Source organism: Chinchilla lanigera, unplaced genomic scaffold (assembly GCF_000276665.1).
Source record: "Chinchilla lanigera isolate Chin_1 unplaced genomic scaffold, ChiLan1.0 scaffold00057, whole genome shotgun sequence".
Taxonomy (NCBI): Eukaryota; Metazoa; Chordata; class Mammalia; order Rodentia; family Chinchillidae; genus Chinchilla; species Chinchilla lanigera.
This window is the reverse complement of record NW_004955458.1, coordinates 9,780,895-9,800,494: the sequence shown is the minus strand read 5'-3', so window position 1 is coordinate 9,800,494 and position 19,600 is coordinate 9,780,895. Positions and strand designations below refer to the sequence as shown.

The following is a 19,600-nucleotide window of genomic DNA, read 5'->3' as shown; positions in this document are numbered from 1 at the left end:
TCAAACTTGTAAACTTGGGATCTTCCTGTCTCAGCCTTGATACTCAGAATGTTTTGATGGTCAGCATACAAGAACGGGGGCTCTGCTAGGCTGCAGCAGGGGCTCAGAAGCCACCTGCTGTGCTGGGAATTAACCCTTTATTGACTCCTAGGTCCAGGTGATGGGGGCAAGGCAGTCCCTGAGCTGGGGGCAGTCCTTTGCCAAGCAGTGTGGAATGTTTGCATGTTTTCACCCGCCTTACACGGTTATGTGGGTGTGTGTCCACACGGTTATGTGGGTGTGCGTAAGTCCTGGCCGGAAGCTCAAGTAAGAGTAACAGGCAGGAGGAAATGTGGGTGCAGAACCAAGGTCGCACGCGGCGGCTCAGGAAGTAAATTAGAGGCACCCGGCGGAATTTTGAGTGTGGAGCACTAACACCATTTCATCTTCCACCCTCGAGAGTACTATACCTCTCTAACGCACAAAAGGGACGCTCAACAGGGCCAAAACAGACCCTCCAGTATATTCAGAAGGACGCCTGGGCCAGTCCACAGCCTCATAGGGTCCTGTTTGAAGGAAATTCCGGAGCAGTGGGTGTCATAGCTCTCCCGGAGAATTTTCAGGTACTGTACAAGCCTGTCAAGGAAATATTTGCCTGTGTCCAAGCAGTGCTCCTCCAGTTAGGATATTTCTTATCAGAACTTGAGGATTTGGGTTGATTTGGTTTTTGGTTTTTGGTTTTTGGTTTTTGACCTCTTCCTGCCCCCCAGGTTTCTGGGTAGCAAGTGGGTGCTACTGGTTTCAAGCAGACAGCTCCAGGGAGGTGCTCACCCACCTGAAGCATCTCCTTAGAATGAGGGAACCCCACCAGCTCCAAATCCTGAAAGGTCTCATCCTGCCATCCCCGCCCCCTTATCTTCAGACAAGTCAGTTAAAGAGCTACTTAAAACAGGCCTCTTCCTGAGGAGCTGAACACAGATCTTTCTAGAAAATGGCAAAGGGCAGTAACAAAGAAGCTAAGTGTGTTTCTTTTGAGGACCAGTGTGCTTTGTCACCTGTCCGTCTGCTTTTTTTTTTTTTTTTGGTACCAGGAATCGAACTCAGGACCTTGCACTTGCCAGGCAGGCGCTTATGCCACTGAGCTGTATCCCCGGCCCTATCCCTCTGCTTTGATGTGATGAGGCCAGGGGGAAGTTTCAGGAGACTCCTGAAGTGGCAGACGGTAACATTCACTTTTCTGTCCCTCACCTTGGTGCTGTGGCAAAGGCGTGACACGGTATGATCGAAAATGATGGTGAATGTTTTAAATTTTTTAAATGTTATAGTAAAAGGCACATTGCCCTTAATCCCCCTAAAAGCACTCCCCGTCACTCTGAACACGTCCCACTGTTCCTGCCACTTTCTGAAGCATTTCTGAAAGTCCTTCGTGCTAGTGTGACTGCCTCAGTGTTCTGAATCCCTTCAAAATGTTTGCCTTGCCCTGTTATTTTGACTTTGAGGAGGAGCCAGAAGTCACAGCATTCCGGATCTGGTGAGTGAGGTGGATGAGCGCACCCGGTAAGGCTTTTACGAGCCTGCCTTTCTGTTGGATGGCATTCACTAGGCAGCTGCGTTCTCGGTGTTTTTGATCACATTGCCTAAATACGCTCACCAAAGGACTTCCAGGACTGCTGCAGCAAGAGGCAGCAATGCCAGGCTAAGTATGTTCAAAGTGAGAGGGAGTGCTTTAAGAGGGATTAATGCTGCCTGGCAAGCGCAAGGTCGTGAGTTCGGTTCCCGGTACCGGAGAAAAACAAAAAAAAAAAAAAAAAAAAAAAAAAAAAAGAGGGATTAATGGCCCTTGAACAATTTGAAAAGCCAAACCTCACATTAAGACCAGGTCCGCAGTGACCTTGTACACCAGTCATATAGCTGAGCAGAGGAGATCTAAGAATGTGGTACATTGAAGTCTCTGTGTGACTTACATTGTAAAAACCTGGAAGAAAGGATGGACTTCGAAAAATATTTATGATTTAATCTGTTAAACTCTCTGTGTGTGCACATGCGTGTGTGCATCTTGTGCCATTTGTGGTATTTATACAGGTTTTTAGCCCTTCGAGGATAAAAAGAGAATAGAGCATCACGTGCTTGGGGCGGACCTGGAGGTGGGCTTGACTTCGGTGTTTCCGAGTTGTGTGGGCTCCGTGCCTGCGTTCTCTTATTTTCATAAATGCTGAATGTATTAGAATCCAGTAAGCATCAGGGTGCAGGTGATGGCAGAAAATTGAACAGTCGCTGCCTCCACCCTCGCCCTCGGGGTCAGCTTGACGCAGGCGCCAGCGGTGCTGTGTCCCTCCCGTCTGTGAAGACTGGCAGCTGTCACCCAGTCTGTGCTTCTCCTAATTTAGCCTCATGGCTCTAAGGTGCAACCAAAGACTTGAAAAGGCGTTGGTGTTCACTTGGAGGTGCTTGAGCTCTACCCTGCGTGATGTCACCTGACCAAAGCACTTCACCAGCAAATTTTAGCCCCACATGCGACCCCTTTCATGGGGTTTCTGCAGGACCCTGTGTTCCATGCTGCGAATATATCTGCATGGCTAGAGTGGGAGAATTTTTATGAATGAGGACTGCAAGGGTCACACAGAGGAACTGGTCCGGGCAGTAGGCACCTTTCCTGACTCAGTCTCTGCTGTTTATCCCTCGCCATGTGTGGCTCTGGTGTGAATTTTGCTCATCTCCTGAGTCGTGTATATTGACTTGGTCTCGTACAATGCCAGAGGCATCTCTCAATGAAGTGCTTGTTTGATTCAGAATAAATGGTCTCTGAGAAAGCTGACGTCACTCCGTATTTGTGTGTTTATAAAGTAAGGGTCTCTGATTTAGATCCCTGAGGAGATCTAAATGTCACTAATTAGAATGTGAAGCTCTCCAAGCCAAGTCTATACCGAGAACTAACGCAGACCGAGAACCTCATGAATCAGAAGTAATTTCCAAGTCTGGAATTTCCCTAAGAGTCATTCTGAATGTTTTACCTTGGAATATTACTGGTTCTATCTCCCATTCACATGATTCTCTTTCTCAAATGACTGAGTCAAAGCATTTTTTTCCTAATGGGAACCCTTTTCTGCAACTCTGCTTGGGCCCGTGACTCAGGAAATGCCCTTTATTTTTTCTTTATTTAGCTTCATATACCCAGCACCTCTGCTAGTGCCTGGTATCTAATAGGTTCTCTGTAAATATTAGGGATGAGTCCAGCTGGGGATGTAGCTCAGTGGTAGAGTGCCTGCCTAGCATGCACAAGGAGCTGAGGTTAATCCCACACAAAAAAAATAAATAAATAAAAGAGGAGGGAGTCCAGTAGAACCCGCAGCTTTTATCACGTCTAAGCCAGAGCTTTTAATTTGGAAGCCACCAAGAGCAGATTCTTTTCCTTTACCCAAAATTTCACTGTGGGTAGGGACCTATTAGTGGGCTATAAAATCAATTTAGTAAATAAAGATAAGCATTTTAAACAAATGAAATAACACAGGATAGAAACAAAATGCCAAAGTGTGTGTCACGTGGTAATGGTAAATACTGTCTTCCAGGTGTGTTTGCATGTGCAGTGAATGACTGATCTGTTTCTTACTACTGCTCCCAAAGAAACCTCTGCTCTAACCCACTCAGCATCCGTGGAAAGCAGACCACTGAAAGAAAGCCAGCTGTACTGCCTGTCACTGTCACCCGCAGCCCTGGTGGGAAGGCAGCCACTTAGGCAAAAGGACAGGAACGTTGCTGCTCCCAGAACGCCAGGCAGCGTCTGACTGAGGATGCTGATGGGGAAGGGGCAGGGCAGGTCTCTTCCCAGGCACTGTGAGCCAGCCCTGCCAGTCGGGGGATTTCCGGGACGATCAGAGCTTGAGCCTGATTACGGAGAGTCTCCTGGGGAGAAGGCCAGAGGCTCCCCCTTCTGCATGGCAAAGGAGATGGAGAGGTTGTCACTCTCGTCACGTGGAACCAGATATACATAAGTTGGACTGCTGCCATCCATCTTCCATTGATCAACAAGCAGCAATCAGACTCCACAACTCAAGCATACTCTTTGTGCCTGGATCCAACTACTGTGCCGTGTTAGCAGAAGTGTATAAACTTCTTTACAGGTTAGGGCCTACAAGCTTCGTCTAATTTAAAAGACAGTCCAAGGACCAAAGAAAGAGAATAAGGTAGCAATGTTAAAGAGCCCCAATGGCCGGGCCTGGTGGCGCCACCACACCTGTAGTCCCAGCACTCAGGAGGCTGAGGCAGCAGGATTGCCACAAGTTCGAGGCCAGCTTGGGCTACATAGTGAGTTCAAGGCCAGCCTGAACTACACAGTGAGACACTGTCTCAAAAAATAAAAATAATAGATAAATAAATAAATAAATAAATAAATGAAAAATAAAGACCCCCAAATCAATCCTACTGGAGAACTTTCTTGGGGACCACACAGTTGAGATAACTATTGAAAATAGCTACCAGCACATAAATTCAGGAACTCAGTGAGTCAAATATGATTCCTGAAATTTAGGTGTTATAGCTAACTAAAGCCTGCTGTGCGTTCAGCCTTTGGGAGAGAAGTTGGGTCTTACCCAGATTATTATGAAGGATACTTGAAACCCTCAAACTGCCTGCTGGGTATGGGATGTTTCCTGACCCCTTCTGACTCTCTGTGGGGACCCGTCCTCAGGCACATAGGCTTGCCTTAGGGCCACTGTCCCTGACAACTCTGCTCCATCTTTCCAGCGTATGGATCTTCCACCCACTGGCAAACTGAAGAAACTTCTGAGAATTTTCTGTCTGTGATTCTTTAAAGCTGAAAGGGGAGGGGCTTAAGCAACATTTAAAAAATACTAGTAAGCCTACTCAGCTATCGGCATGTTCTTGTGTTATCTTTTTTTTTTTTGTTTTTTTTTTTTTTTTTTTTTTTTTTTGTTTTTTTTTTTTGGTTTTTCTCCGGTACCGGGAACCGAACTCACAACCTTGCGCTCGCCAGGCAGGCGCCTTTGCCGCTGAGCTAAATCCCCAGCCCCTCTTGTGTTATCTTAAAGGAAATGCACAGGCACTTTTCGGCAGCTGGGGGGAGTTGGCCGCCTGCTCGGGCCCTGCCAGGACCAGGAAGCAGCCTCCGTTTCCTGAGCCCTGGTCAGCCTCTGGGCCCAGTTCTTTGGAAATGCAGATGGCTGCCAGAGAAAAAGAAGCACAAAATGGCTGCCAGTCCCCTGTTGCTTTTCCCAGGAAAGTCTGAGGAGGGAGTGCGGGGGTGGACAAGTCAGGGAAGAGCCCCACAGATTCCGGAGTCACCTCACAAGGTCATCCCAAGCTCTTAAAGGCCACCAGTGGCATTTAGGCTCCAGGAACATGTCTGCTTCCGACCAGGCAGGCCCGGGTGGTGTTTCCGCCCCATTCCCCAGGGATTTGAGCTGCTGCTGAGATTTTGCTCCAGGAAGGCAGGAAGGAGGACCCAAGACCAAAATGCTCCTGACCACCATCCTCTGTCCAAGCTCTGAGCATAGTGCCTGTGTCCGCTAGGACTTGGCTGCCGCGTGAGAATCAGCACCGCCCGTGCTTCCTCCTCCCTCCTGGAGGAGCGCTGAGCTTCCAGCCAACGGGGACAAATTCTCCTTTTGAGGTTTATTTTTACACTAACCCCATATATGCCCTCTTCATCATTAGCTCTGAGACATCCTTCTGAGTTGCTGAGGCTTCCCGTCAGAGTAGCGTGCTAGACTTTTCCGGATAAAGTTGCACACGTGCTTTCCTTCGTGGAGGCTGCTAAACTGGGTGCCGGGGAGCTCAGCAAGGAGCAGTCTTCTGTGGGTGTGTGCTGTGTCTTCCGCCTCAGGACCCGTTGTCTGAACCTCACGTCTGCACTGAAGAATAAATTAAGCTCCTATGACATTCATGGCCACGACTCATGATGACATAGCACTTTAGCCTCCGCAGAGGACTTTCCCAGGCATGCTGCACTCGCTTAATCCTTGCAAGTATCCGCTGAAGGGTCCAGCTGAGGAGGCAAATTCAGGGAGGTTTTCGGGACTTTCCCAGGTTCACGCAGCCAGTGCACGTGAGGATTGCAATGTGACTTCAGAACCTCTGACTTCAAGCCTGGTGCGCCTTTGTACACCACAGTGCGCTCTGCCAGGAGGGAAGAGAGAGTCCAGGGAGGAAGAGTCCCTGGGGAGGAGCAGCGTCCAAGGCAGTGAGGAGAGGTTAGTGGAAGAATGTGACTCGCTGGTGCATGTCACTGCAGCTCTGCGTGGGGACGGTGGAGATTATCTGTCCCCAAAGGGAGAGAGTCCCCTTATTCCCCTAGAAGGGCTCATGTTCTTTTTAAGCGACTTTGAAGTCCTGCTAAGGAAATGAAGACTTCGGGAAACGAGTAGTTTTTCTGTTCCTCTTTCTAGTGGAAGGTCGTGACTTAGAGGAGAGGGCGTCGTGGGAAGCGATCTGTGTGGCTGAGGCCAAAGTGTGAATTCTGGGTTCCCAGCCTGTGACTCAAGAAGTCAGACTGTTCCTCCTACTTCTTTTGAGCCTCCTCTTCTTCCCCTTTTGCCTCCTCTTGCTTCTCTTCTGCCTCCCCCTCTTCTTCCTCCCCTCCTCCGCCTCTCCCGCTCCTCTTTCTCCTCTTCCTCTTCCTTCAGATTTCATGTGTTGCCCAGGCCAGCCTCAAACTCCTGGGCTCAAGTGATCCTTCTGCCAAAGACTTTCAGGTATCTGGAGCTACAGGTGTGTGCCACCGTGCCCAGCCTAGGAAGAACTTTTCACATGGGAAACTCGCCTTCGAACTCAGTTTCGACAGAAAAACAAATACTCTGTGGAATTGCTGGGATTTTCAAAGTGGTTTTGCCATTTAGCTCAGCAGTAGAGCACGTCCCTAGCAATCACAAGGCCCTAAGTGCCATTCCCTGCACCAAAAATAAAATAAAACATTGCCAATCTGAGGCAGCATTTAGGAATTATCTGGAGGAAGTAATAGCAAGAGGATCATAAATTGCATTTTTATCACTATATGACTATTAATATATAGGTAATAAAGGAGAACCTGAATTGTTTTGTGTTTTTGTCTTTTTGAGATGGGGGCTAGCTATGCAGTTCAGGCTGGCCTTGAGCTCACTTTGTAGCCCAGGCTGGTCTCGAACTCGCAACGATCCTCCTGCCTCAGCCTCCTGAGTGCTGGGACTACAGGCATGCGCCACCACGCCCGGCTGACATTTTAATGTAGATAGGTAAACAGAAGTCATAGGTATCGCTGGCAGGAGTGGGTCAAGCCAGAGATGAGAAGGGGGTGCCTGAGCCTGAGTGTCAGCTAGAGCGAAGCACCCCATGGCCCGAGAGAGCAGCGGGAGAAACCAAGGCGCTCTTTGCTTTTGTTCTGTCATGTGCATGGGAAGGAAAGTATGCAGGGCAGAAGAAAGGCCCTGCTTGGGGAAGGCAGTGTCCGTGGATTTGCTCAGGTGAGTGCTTATTGGGCCCCATAAATGTGCCGGTCACTCCTGTGGGTACCAGGAGTGCCACAGCTACCAAAACACAAGTCTGTGCCCTCACAGAGCTCAAAGGTGTGGGAAAGCAGTAGAAAAAAGAAACATAGAAAGTAAGAAGTTTTCACTGTCAGGTGGGAGCAGATGCTATGGAGAAAAGTAAAACCAGGAAAGGGACTAGGAAAGGGGGGCAGGGAAGGGAGCGGTTTTAAAGAAAGGCGATATTTGATTATCTGGTATGATGGGAAATCACTGAGGGCTTGAGTAGGGTGATGACATGACCTGACATTTTAAAGCAGTTACTCGGGTTGCTCTGAGGATAGATCTGAGCTATTTCCAACACCCTTGCCGCCATCCCGCAGAGACACCGTGCCAGCACTGTCGCCCTTGCCTGAATTACTACACAGAGGCTACGTGAGCCCGCGGTGCTAATGTAGGAAGGGACGATGGGGCCAGGTCTCTGGCCATCCGATAGTGATGCGGACTTAGGATTGTGAATTTGTTTTGAACACAGAAGGAACAATATTTGGCATAATGTTAGTAGACAAAGTAGAATATTACTACAAAATCAAGAGGATGAGGAGTTGTAGGCTGCTAGCAAGAGAACTGCCGAAAGATTTGGGGCAGGCAAAGCCTAGATTAGAAAGAAATGTAGCCAGAAGGTAGTTACCTTAGCAGAACAAAGGAAGGGGACTGGGCTGAGAGTAACAGAGAAGACGGTTCAGAATCTGGATCTCCAAGGGGGAGGATGTTCTTGGTACAGGACACTCAGCCAGGGTTTCAGTGAGGAAAAGAGAAGTCAGCGGGCAGGGACTAGGAGCTACAGAGCCAGGGTTCCAGAAGCAGCTTCAAAATCTGCATAATTGATGAAAGTAGAGTAGAAAAGTAATCTGAACCAGGGCAGAAGTCATCGGGGAGGGCAGGCAGAGGTCTGAGAGGCTGGGGTGTGAGGCAGAGAGAGGGTCTGATCCACGACCCTGAGAGATTCTCATCCTTCATGAGGTGAAAGAGGAACAGTCTGTCCCTCTCTCCCTCTGCCTTCCCCTCCCTTACTTCCCTAAGAGTAGGAGGAGCTGGCAGGGTCAGCCTCCCCTGGCGGTGGTACAGTCTGAGGAACCATGTTGTGTTCACCGACGAGGCAAGGTCAGTTAGTACTATTCCCCTTTTGGGAAGAAGTATTTCCTTTTTGGCTGAGCAAGACAGAGTGTACATGGATATATTTTGATTTTGTAAGAAATCTGATAGTTTCTTCTCTCAGCCTTTTGGACAAGATAGAACAACACTGAGTGGATAACGGCTCGGTTAAATTGTTTCCTGGATAACCTGAAAGCTCGCCCCCAAAAGTCAAAATTGATGAGAACAGTTTCTATCTAGATCCGTGCTTTTTCAGCCTTGTTAAAGTCTTAGGTACACACACTTTAAGCACTGATTTCAGTGTCCACCCTCTGTTGCTGAACCTACCTCCTGTGCTTTTCCACCAGGCAAGATTCTACTAAGCTTTTTACCATAGATTGCTTGTATTAAAAAGGAAACTAACAGAGTTTTCATGTCTATGAGACAGAATTACAATGTTGAATATGATTTTTCAAATCATACATACTTTCCTCTACACCTTCCTCCAAGAGATATTGATATATAATAGTCTGGTTTCTCTTTAGATCGTATAAATCTTTCACCTTTCTTAAAGAGATAGTGATACACCTGTGTTCTAGGTAGCGGTGTTGGAGTCAGGGTTTGCAAGGCAAACAATTTAATACAGGACACATAATTTATAGGCTTATTTTATAATAGTCACCCAAAGAGTCAAGAACAGAAGAGTTCAGGATATCTGTCCCCACACTAAAGACCCAAAGAATCCAGTTGAGGGCCTGGATCCCACACAATGTCCTGCATGAATCCAGCTGAAGATGTACAGCCCATGGCCGTGTCTTCCACGAGTCTGGCTGAAGGCCTCACACCCAAAACAATGTCTCATGGAAGTTTGTATCAAGGATATGCGCTAGGAAGGGCCAAAGGTAGAAAGTCTGCACCAGCAGAATGAAGGATCGGTGCTAGCAGGCCGAGGGATCTGCGCTGAGCGAGCCAGGAAGTGACACTCAAAGTAAGAACCAGAACTCCCCCAAAAGCTACCACAGCCTTCCTCAGCAACAGTGTGGTCCCAAGCTCCTCCAATGATGAAGCCGAGTTCCCATCAGGAGAGCCAACGTGACAAGCTTCTCCAGGAGACCGAGCAGTGCACCATCTTCCCCTCCAGAGCCAGGAAGCGATGCTCAAGTTGAGGACCAGAGCTCCCCTAGAGTGAACCGAAGCCGTTCTCAGCGACAACGAGGTCCCGAGCTCCTCTAACACTGAGAACAGCTGAGTTCATATCAGGAAGATCAGCACGACAAGCTCCTCCAAGAGAACCAACAGCCCCCACTTCTTCCTCTCCAGTTCTCCTTTTTATGCTGCTGGCAACAACCCTGAGGGGGGCCCTCCACACCAGCACCACGCTGATTCAGTTCAGCTGGGTGTTACAAGTTCACCACCAGCTGTCAGTCCACCACACTTAGCCTACAGGAAGGCCTCGAATGGCTTGGTCCCACTGAACATTTTTTTCAACGATCTGGATAAGAGTAGCAGAACTGCTTACCTAATTTAATATTACATAGCATAGGAGAGCTGATATTTCGGATGGCAGAATCCAAACACACAAACCTCTCAGAGGACTAGAACAATGGACTGAAATTAGCAAGATAAAAATTAATAAAGGCAATGAAGTCCTCCATTCACAGTAGAATAAATATCCATTGTGTCAATATAAAACGTAAGATACTCTGACCCAAAACAGAACAAAAAACCTTCAGGTCTTTTTTTCCTGGGAACTGGGATATTTTTTGGTGTGGGATTTTGTTGCTGTTGTTCTCTCTCAAACACACAAACAAAATTTCTTTTCAAAGGGAAAGATCAAATCAAAAGAAGTAATAATTGCTTTCTTATTGGAGCTACGGCTTATGCGTTTTCAGGGTTGACTGTCATTCTTTGAAGATACAATGTTTGGTCCTTGATTAGTAAATATTTGCTGAATGAATGGAGACTTGAATGGTGGGGGATGGGCCCCCTGGTCCTATAGAAAACAGCAGAAAGATCTAGGGAAGAAGAAAGTTCAGAATAGCTCTTCCTTGTATTGGCAGAGCGCTCATGCAGAAAAGAGAGAGTTTATTTCATTCCCACAAGACAGACTAAATATAACAGATATAATACAGACAGACCAAATATAAGAAATATAACTATTCCTGCTCGTCTCTTCACGTAAATTATTGTACAGTTTTTTTAAAAAACAAATACTGACAATAGGAAATTATTTACTGGTGTAGCTAATGTTCTGCAAGTGACTCTTCAACACAGCGCAGCACATAGCAATAAGGAGTAGTTACACACTAGGGAGGCCCCTACCAATGTACTGGGATATTTGAGTATTCGTAATATTGCACTATGTTTTATAGTTTATCCTTATGTTTATGAGAAATGGTATTGCTAAACTTCTTTGCCACATAAAGAAAGAAGGTCTTTCTTTTTTAAGCTGATACAGCAAAACTGGTCTTCCATAGACTGTAAGTCTGGGGAATGCTGTGTCTACATCCCTATCTGAGTCACTTTCTCTTCACTGGAACTCAATTTCTCTTCACTTTGTCTTCACTGGGTCAGTGTAAGAAAGATTTCCCACTTCTGCTCTCCAGTTAAATGGGCTGACACTGGGTAAAACAGTGGCTGACTGTCTTAGCAGTCCATTCAAGAGAGACCTGGAACCAGCAGAAGAGGCACTGCAGCAGGGACCCCCCCACACTTGGGGTACCTTTGACATAGCGGCTTCTCAGTCTCATCCCATGCGGCGCTTCTTCCCTGCCCCCACTGTTCCCAGAACAATAGCAGCTTATTTTTTTTTAACTGTGCAATCAACATTCCAAAGGAAACATCACTTAAAAAAAAAAATTGATGGAAACTTATGAGAATAATGCTTCTGAGTTAGGGAAAACCTAGAATTTCACAACCCTTTTGAAGCCTTGCATTTTTTCTCATCTCATCCTTTTGTCAATTGGCCTCTTAAATATTCATGAAGGAATTGACCCAGAATAAGAGTATTCTAAAAATCTTTCCTGAGCCTTTCAGTTTTGCTATCTTGCTATAGCAAGTAATTATTGGAATATAATCTCTGGTCAGCTATATTATTGTAGAACTAGAGAGTGATCTGGCTTTTTGCGGTTTTTTTTTTTTTCTTTCTCTCTTATATTAGGGTTTCAGAAATCTTGAGAGCTGGTGTAAAAGAACTGGTTCAATGCCAGACAGTCTCTGTTAGTCTCAGATCCAAAGTACACACATGTCCTGAAGCTCTCAAGCTTCAGAACGCTCTTCTTATCCGCTCACACCCCGCCCCCGTGAGAAGGGTGACTGCCAAGGACGAGCCACAAGCATAAAGTCAGGCTGAGAGCCTAGATGTGGACCGTAACACAGAATGGTAGACGACCTTCCAAGTGGGCAGAAACTGGGGTGGCTTCTTCAGCTACACAGCGGAGTTGAGGGAGGTCAGTTCTCTGTGGGACCCCGTAGGCTGTACCCTGCAGGGCGAAGTAGCCTGGGAAGCAGTCGCAGGTCGAAGAACATGCTCCATCCCTTCTGCTGACTTCTGTCCCTTCTTCCATGTGGATGCCACAACACAGCAGGCACCAGGTCTGTCTCCACGTGGCCACTTTTTGCTCTTTGCCATTTGCGCAGAAGATTCCCCTTACTTGCCAAAAGTCCTCTTTCTTGCTATCAGATGTGTGCGGGCCACATATTGAATGATGGACGGTAGTGATCTTAATTCAAACTCTCGAGCTACAAGAGATGTTCCAAAGCTGAACGCTGGTGGCACATTTCTTTGGTGTGTTCTCTAGGAAAGCCGGAGTCTGATTTTAGGACCACTAACTCGGTATGAGGGTGTGAGAACATAAATGAATCTCTGTGTGCCTCAGTTCCCTCATCTGTAAGTTAGGACATTGTGGGTCTTTGAAGAAATTTTAGAAAGGAGAAATAAGCCCCAAGCTCAGTGGCCAGTATGCAGATGATGCTTAATACATCATAGCTGCTATAATTATTTTAGCTCATTAATTTATACAGAGTCTGATCAGATTTCCAGTTTTAGCTCTTGAGATGTTTTGTGGTTGGTTGGTTGGTTGGTTGGTCAGTTGGTTGGTTCTGGGGATTGAACTCAGACTTCACCCATGCCAAGCGCACACTCTGTCACTGAGCTGTACCCCCAGCCCAAATATTTATGCTTTCTCACTTAAGATTTTCTAGCTGAATGGAAGTCCATTCACTTTTATACAACGAGACTTCTCCCCTTGTTTGTAGCTAGTGTCCTGGTTATTTGTTGCCAGGGGAGAAAGAAGGGTTCACATTTGATTGAAAAGCAACACTGACAGGGACAAAAAAACCTTTCTTTTCCACGATTGTCATTAGTGCTTTGAATTGTTGGTTCTTCCTGAAGATAAAGAAACGGAAACTAAAATATATTAAAATCTGCCATTGTCTTGGTCCCCTGGGTGACAACTCCAAGACAAGTGTCTGTCTTTCAGAGCCGTGGTCTTTAAAGCCTAGACAGGGACTTTATGCTCTGCCCCAGGAGAATTCAGTTACCGAGGCTGTGGCTGAGTTAGAGGAGAGTTTTCTCGCCGCCTTTCACTGTTAAGAATGCTCTTCAGGGGGCGGGGATGTAGCTCAGTGGCACAGCGCCTGCCTAGCAAGCGTGAGGTCATGAGTTCGATCCCCGGTACCACAAAAAAAAAAAAACAGAATGCTCTTCAGCATCTCTAGTGAGCGCTAAGTAACAGCCTGTCCTTTGTTCTCAAGCCGCCTCCTTCTGCGTCCTGTCTTGTCCCAGAGCCCTGTGGCTTAGTGGCAAAGCCAATCCTCCCCTGGGTGCGGTCCTCACACACTCTCCTCTTCCTGGGCCTGCAGACTGTCCGCTTACACATCTCGAATGAGAGCTTGCTGGGTCGGCAGCAGGGCATCTCGACCTTGGTTACACAGGGAATCCCTTGCATAGCTTTAAAAAGCTCTCTGAGTCTCATGCCCTAGAGATTCTGCTTTAGTTGCTCTGAGATGCGGTCCGGTCCTAAGAAGGGTTTAAAGCTCTTCCAGGAGAGGCAGCAACAGCCAAGGTTGAGAAGCACTGTTTTCTAAACTTGGTCAGTCCCCAAGCTGGGGAGATTCTAATAATAGCTTCATTCCCCCAAGTGACTTGGGGGTCAGTGTTTTAAATAGTTCGTATAAGTACATGGAACATCCGAGGGGCTTTATCCACTTTGTGTTAACTTGGCAGATTTGAAGGAAGGAAATAATACAGTTTTTTTTAGAAAATTCAATTCCTAGATAACCTTCACTAAAGCAGCGGCCACAGCTAGCCTGTGTTGAGCTCGTAGCGTGGGCCTGTGTGAAGAACTTACTGGCAGCCCCAGGCGTGAGCCTCACTTTCGGTCTTTTTTGATTAGTGAGGATCCTGAGGACCGGAAAACACATGCAGAATGGCCTGGGTGCGAAAACCTTACTGATTCTCTACCCTCTGGGAAGGAGTGACTTAGTCGCGTACCTTCCTGGACAATACAGATATACTTGCTTTACATTTGGGGCTGCACACTTTTTAAATGGGGTTCCATTCTCTCCTAAATCAAAAGCGCCCACGGATTTCATTTCTGATTCACTCTCAAGTTGCTTAAGCATATGTGGGACTGAGCTGCCGTGTAATAAAGTAGCTTTTCCATGCACTCAGGAGACTTGATTGCAGAAAGGCATCAACTTCTGACACCTAACCTAGCCCATCTTTCACTTTGTCTTCTTTGTTTGATTAGAGAGGATCCCGAGGTCCAGAGAGAACATCCATGTGAGGCAGTGAACACGCAGTGATGCCCCCATTTTGCAGAATGGGGAACTCTTACGCCAGGTCTTCATTATCTAATAACTACTAGTAATAGCTACTACTAATGGGGATCTTAATAAGTACAGGCTGTGTATTAAGTCCTCTATATCCGTGTATAATCCTTATTTTATGGATGAGGAAACTGAAAATGAAAAAGGCAAAACTGCTTGCCTAGGGTGCTGGAGCTAATAATTGAGTCCAATGTATGTTTGGTTTCCTGTTTGTTTGAACTTGCCCGTAAATGACAAGGCGTAGGCTTCATTTGCTGGGGGTGGCATCTGAATAACCCTGTCTGGATAAGCCTTTGAAGCATAAACTGGGTTTTCCTCCTGTGTCAGCACACAGGGATGGCCATCTAAAAGCTATTGTGAAACAAAAAGTGCTGTGCCAACCCTGACTATCCTCCTGAGGTCAAGCAGGCCCTGACTGTCCCTCCCTCAGGCGTCTCAATACAAGGTGACTTGGCATGAACAGCCCTAAGGTGAGAACTGCCCCTTGTAGCCGGTTCACACTCCATCCGCCTGTCAGCTCCGCTGTTTCTGACCGCTGAAGTTGGCACGGGGACCAAGTCACCGAAGTTCGGTCACCTCGTTACTACACAGACCCTAAGCACAGAAGTCCAGCTCCCCTTATCACTAATTGTGACCAAGCCAATTTATTTCCTCTCTCTTCAAGCATACAAAGACTTGGTATTTTCTGCTTTGCTAAAACACACACACACACACACACACACACACACACACACACACAATTCTATAGGGAGAATAAGTCTCTGTAATGCGAGGCTAGGTAGTGTGAGTGAGCGGGAAGGTGAAGTGCCTGGCAGCCTGTGTCAGAGCAGAGGGTCACTGATTGAGTGCAAGCCTTTTAAAAATGTTGTTTATCCCCCTACAGGGCTTACAAAACCATTGAGGATGATGACTTGAAGTTTCCCCTTATATACGGCGAAGGCAAGAAGGTAGGCATGCGTGCTTCCCTGCACGGAGAGGAGGAGGTCGCGTCCCTCATTGCTCTGCATAGCCCTTGGCGGTCTGTGTGTTCCACTCACCATTCAGGGTTTTATTGCCTTGACAGCTTGAAAGACTATCACATCCATCACCCTTCAGGTTGCCTGTCTTAAGGGTCCAAAGAGTTGTGGGGGCGGGGGAGACGGGCCGTGAACACATGGAGTGAAAGTCAATTTTGTGAAAATAGCATCCTCCATCCAGTCCATTTGCATATCTTTTACAGTGTTTAAACGTAACCGCTTTCACATATATCATCTCATGTTATACCTGACAGCAAGCTAGGAGGCAGGTCAAGCTGGCGATGCTAGCTGCATTTGGTAGAGGAGGCAACAGGGACTGATCAGACAGAAGCACAGCCAACAAGGGCAGCGCCAGGTGTAAGCTGTAGCTTGCTCTCCTTTTCCGCTGTTCTCAGGCTCCGCCACGGAAGTTTAGCAGACTTTGCAGGTCTGCTTTTCTACTTGCCCCAGGGAAGGAACTCCTAAGCGTCACTGTCATTAAACTGTAGGATCGCATCACCAGAGCCCAGGCTGAAGTAGCCAAGACATGAACAGCTCCCAGACTTCTGAGTCAAGTCATTATTCCTCCGAACATTAGGACGTTTCAACTGGGTGCTGAGTTCCAATTAGAAGAGAAAAAAATGGGGTCATGTTAAGAAGAATGTTCAACTAAAAAATTTTTTTTTCATCATTCAGTAGTTTTTATCCAGGAGAAATGACTCACAAGAAAACCAGAGCATGCCTTCCTGAGCAGAATGTGCATGGTTTGTGTGTGTGTGTGTGTGTGCGTGTGTGTGTGTGTGTGTGTGTGTGTGTGTGTCAAAGTGTTTGTGTAAGAAAACATAGGCATGAAGGATTCATTTTGGTCTCAGTGTAACCCAGCACTGATTTTAAGGCAAGCAGGCACCTAAACTGAAGCAAAACACAAGTGTCTGACCCATGTCATTTATAAACTAATGCCCCATCCCACTACAGCTCTGGTTGAGAATCATGGGAAGACGTGAGCTCTGCAGTCCAGTGGGTACCATTAAAATGAGTCATGAGAAAAAAAATAAATAAATAAAAAATAAAATGAGTCATGAGGTACAATGACCAACACCAGCAGCTGCAGTTCTCGGGGCTGAGATTCTCCTGTTTTCTGCTTGACCCCATGAGTTCCAGTAAGCTCAAGACCACATCCTTTTTTTCCCTAGACCTGCCCAGCCTGGTCTCTGACACACGGCACACCTTCGATGAATTCCTAAGTAATAAGTAAGCTGTTCAGTTACTGTGCTCTCCTGAATGCACAGAAAAACGGACTGATGTGGTCTTAGAAAGTTATCAGCAGTGAGATATAAAAGATTAAGGGTTTGTCAGTTAAGTAAAAGTTTCAGTTCACTTACGTAAACATCACGTTGCTCAAACATTTCAGCTGATTAAGGCCTGGCAGTGGTGTAATGAGCGGATCCCAAGTATTCTCATCCTACCTGTTGGCCTGTTGAAAAGCCACTGTGTCTCCGTTTGCTTTTATTGGTAGGCCTTCCCTGGCCAAAGGCGCACCATCTGAGTCTGAGGACTCCATGATTTCTGAGAATGCTGTCTAGGTCCCTACATCTTGGTTTCTTGTTTCCCTTCCTCTCTGCCTTCTCTGCTGTTACTTTTTATTTTCAGAACTACTTTTAAGGATTTGTGTGGGTAACACCTGTATACTTTGTAAACAAGGTCAGCCACTAGCAGGAACATGAGATTTCTGTGGACTGAAGCACAGGCAAGTGCCCTTGTCAACCAGAGAGGCTGCTCTTGCAGGGAGAGAGCAAAGGGGCCACAAGAGACCCAGAATCCTAGGGAGCCTGCCCAGCCTCCCAGCAGGGCAACCTGCCCGACCACAGGTCCCCACACTTCACGTCTCATGTCCGCATTTTATCTCCCCTTTGGCACTGTCCCTTAGGAAAACACATCATGGCTTTATTTGTTCCCTAATGTAAACCCTGCCTACCTTCTGGTTAGAGACCAGTTCCAAACTTTCCAAGTCTTTTGGGAAAGGGAGATAAAAATGGAAATAATGTGTAGGACTGTAAATGCTTCTTAGCATTTATTTTATCTTCACCTCTATGAAATGGTTACTTCTCTTAAGTAGTAGAGGGAGGATTGAAGCTGAAGGTTTTGAATGATGACATTACCCAGGCCGTGTTATTGATGACCCCTGGGTTGTGCCATTGGGCTCCATTGCACCTCTCTGTGTCTGCTCACCCAGGTGCTGTCTGTCCTTGGTGCTCCGCTCTGTACCGCCTCCTCCAGAGCGCACATATGCATTGATCTTGTGTCATTCAGCATCTAGCCATGTCCTATACGTGATCACTCAGTCTTGCAGTACCTCTTATTCCCTTACCAACTTCCTTTATTGTGAGGATGGGGCCAGAGACGTGTGTCCCCCACCACATGGTATCTGCAGCTAGCAAATGCTCAATAAATGTCTGAGTAAATCAAAACTGTGGCATCCAAAGAGATACTTGGGCTGACTCTGTGTGTTTTAGCACAATGTTTTACTTCCTTAAACCATTCATTAAAAGCTTAGGAAAAGCATGAGGGTTGGAGGTGTCTCAGTAGCTACAGCACCAGTGACACTTTTGTCCCACACAGTGGGAATGCAAGAAGGACAGATCACAGAGTTGATAATGACATATTTTTTCCATCCATAAAGCTTAATCACTGGGCTCTGAGAGGACAGGCATTGCCTCTGACTTTTTACATCTTTTGCTAGTGCTTATCACAGACACAACTGAGGCTCAGCAAATATTTAGGAAGAGTGGTGCTGTGGAAGGGTGAGTGGATGTGTGGATGCTGTCGGATTGGATATGAACGGATTTCAGCGACTGTAGGCACCACACATACCTCAGAGTTAGTTCACTGAGCACCGTGCCTCCCAGCCGCTACAAAGGACAACTGAAAAGAGATAGCAGCAACCCGGCAAGTTTAGGATAGCTAGAACATCCAAGTACAGAAGAGATTTTTCACAAGCCCTTTCTTGGGAACAACTACCCACCTAAGTTAACAGCAGAAGACTTGGGAAGAGGGGCGGGAAGAGTTGGGAAGTTCTTTCATCACTCTCAGCCTAGGGCAGCAGGAGTGTGGCGGGACGTTTTCACGGTGTGTGTGTTTCTGATGACCCTCTGCTTACACTCCTAGGCCCGGGTGATGGCAACTATTGGAGTGACCCGGGGACTTGGGGACCATGACCTGAAGGTGCATGACTCCAACATCTACATAAAACCATTCCTGTCTTCAGCTCCAGAGGTACCACACGAGGTTTTGGGTTATATTTTGTACAATAAAATATCTTCTACATTAGTCCTTCCCTGACTCACACAGATACCCATGTAGCAGCCACCTTGGGTCACATCTACTGCTGCATTGTCTGTCTTGTCCCTCCACTCTCACTTCGACTGTCATAGTTTATGTCCTCATCACCTGCTCCCCAGAGAGCGGCGCAGCCTCCAGATGGCATTCCCTGCTTCCGTCAGTCCGACCTGCATGTGGCTATCAGATGACTTTTCTCAAAGAACCACCTGATCCCTCACTGCTCAGAACCTTCAGTGGCACCACATGGCTTGGAGAATAAGGCAGACTCCTCCCACTGCGATGCAAGGCTCGCTGTAATTTGCTCTGACTTTCTAGTCTGATCTTCGTTCCTCGCACCAGCCAGATGAACCTGATGCTTATAAAAACTATTCCTTCTGCCAAGTCTGCCCTTCCTACCGTCTTTAAAAACCCAAGTCTCTTTCATTATGGTTTAATTCAGAGACTTCTCCTATGGGGTCTTCCCTGATTTCCCGCCTTCCCCAATCAGAGTACTCTTGGGCCAACTAACTCTTGCAGAGCGGCTCCCTTTCATGGCGTTTCCACAGTCTGCCATACCTCACAGTTATTCATGCGTGTCTTATCCTCGTGGTATGTTTTAGTAACCTGGAGAGCCTGTATTATTCAGCTGTTGTTGGGAGCAGTTAAGTTGAAAAACATCCTGGCCTGATGTTTGACTTTTTTTAAAAAAATAATCACACTTCCTATAATACTGGAAACAATCACAGGTTCTGTGTTCACTTTCAGAAAGGATCGATTAGCAAAGATTTTGTTTCCACGTTTTGGAGAAATGTAATGGCTGTTTAGTTGGCCCAAGTCACATTGATACTGGCCCACAAGTGACTTCTGTCCTAATGATTCCGTCCCTCT

General features: G+C 46.8%; 1 protein-coding gene across 1 annotated transcript in view; it reads left to right on the top strand.

Annotated features, from left to right (window-relative positions):
• Ppm1h (protein phosphatase, Mg2+/Mn2+ dependent, 1H) overlaps nucleotides 1-19,600 on the top strand; it is a gene marked incomplete in the record, with an annotated part of 156,539 nt that overhangs the window by 98,673 nt on the left and 38,266 nt on the right. The window contains 2 exon segments of the mRNA XM_013520940.1: nucleotides 15,283-15,346; nucleotides 18,560-18,667. Of these exon segments, the coding sequence (XP_013376394.1) occupies nucleotides 15,283-15,346; nucleotides 18,560-18,667 (172 nt within the window).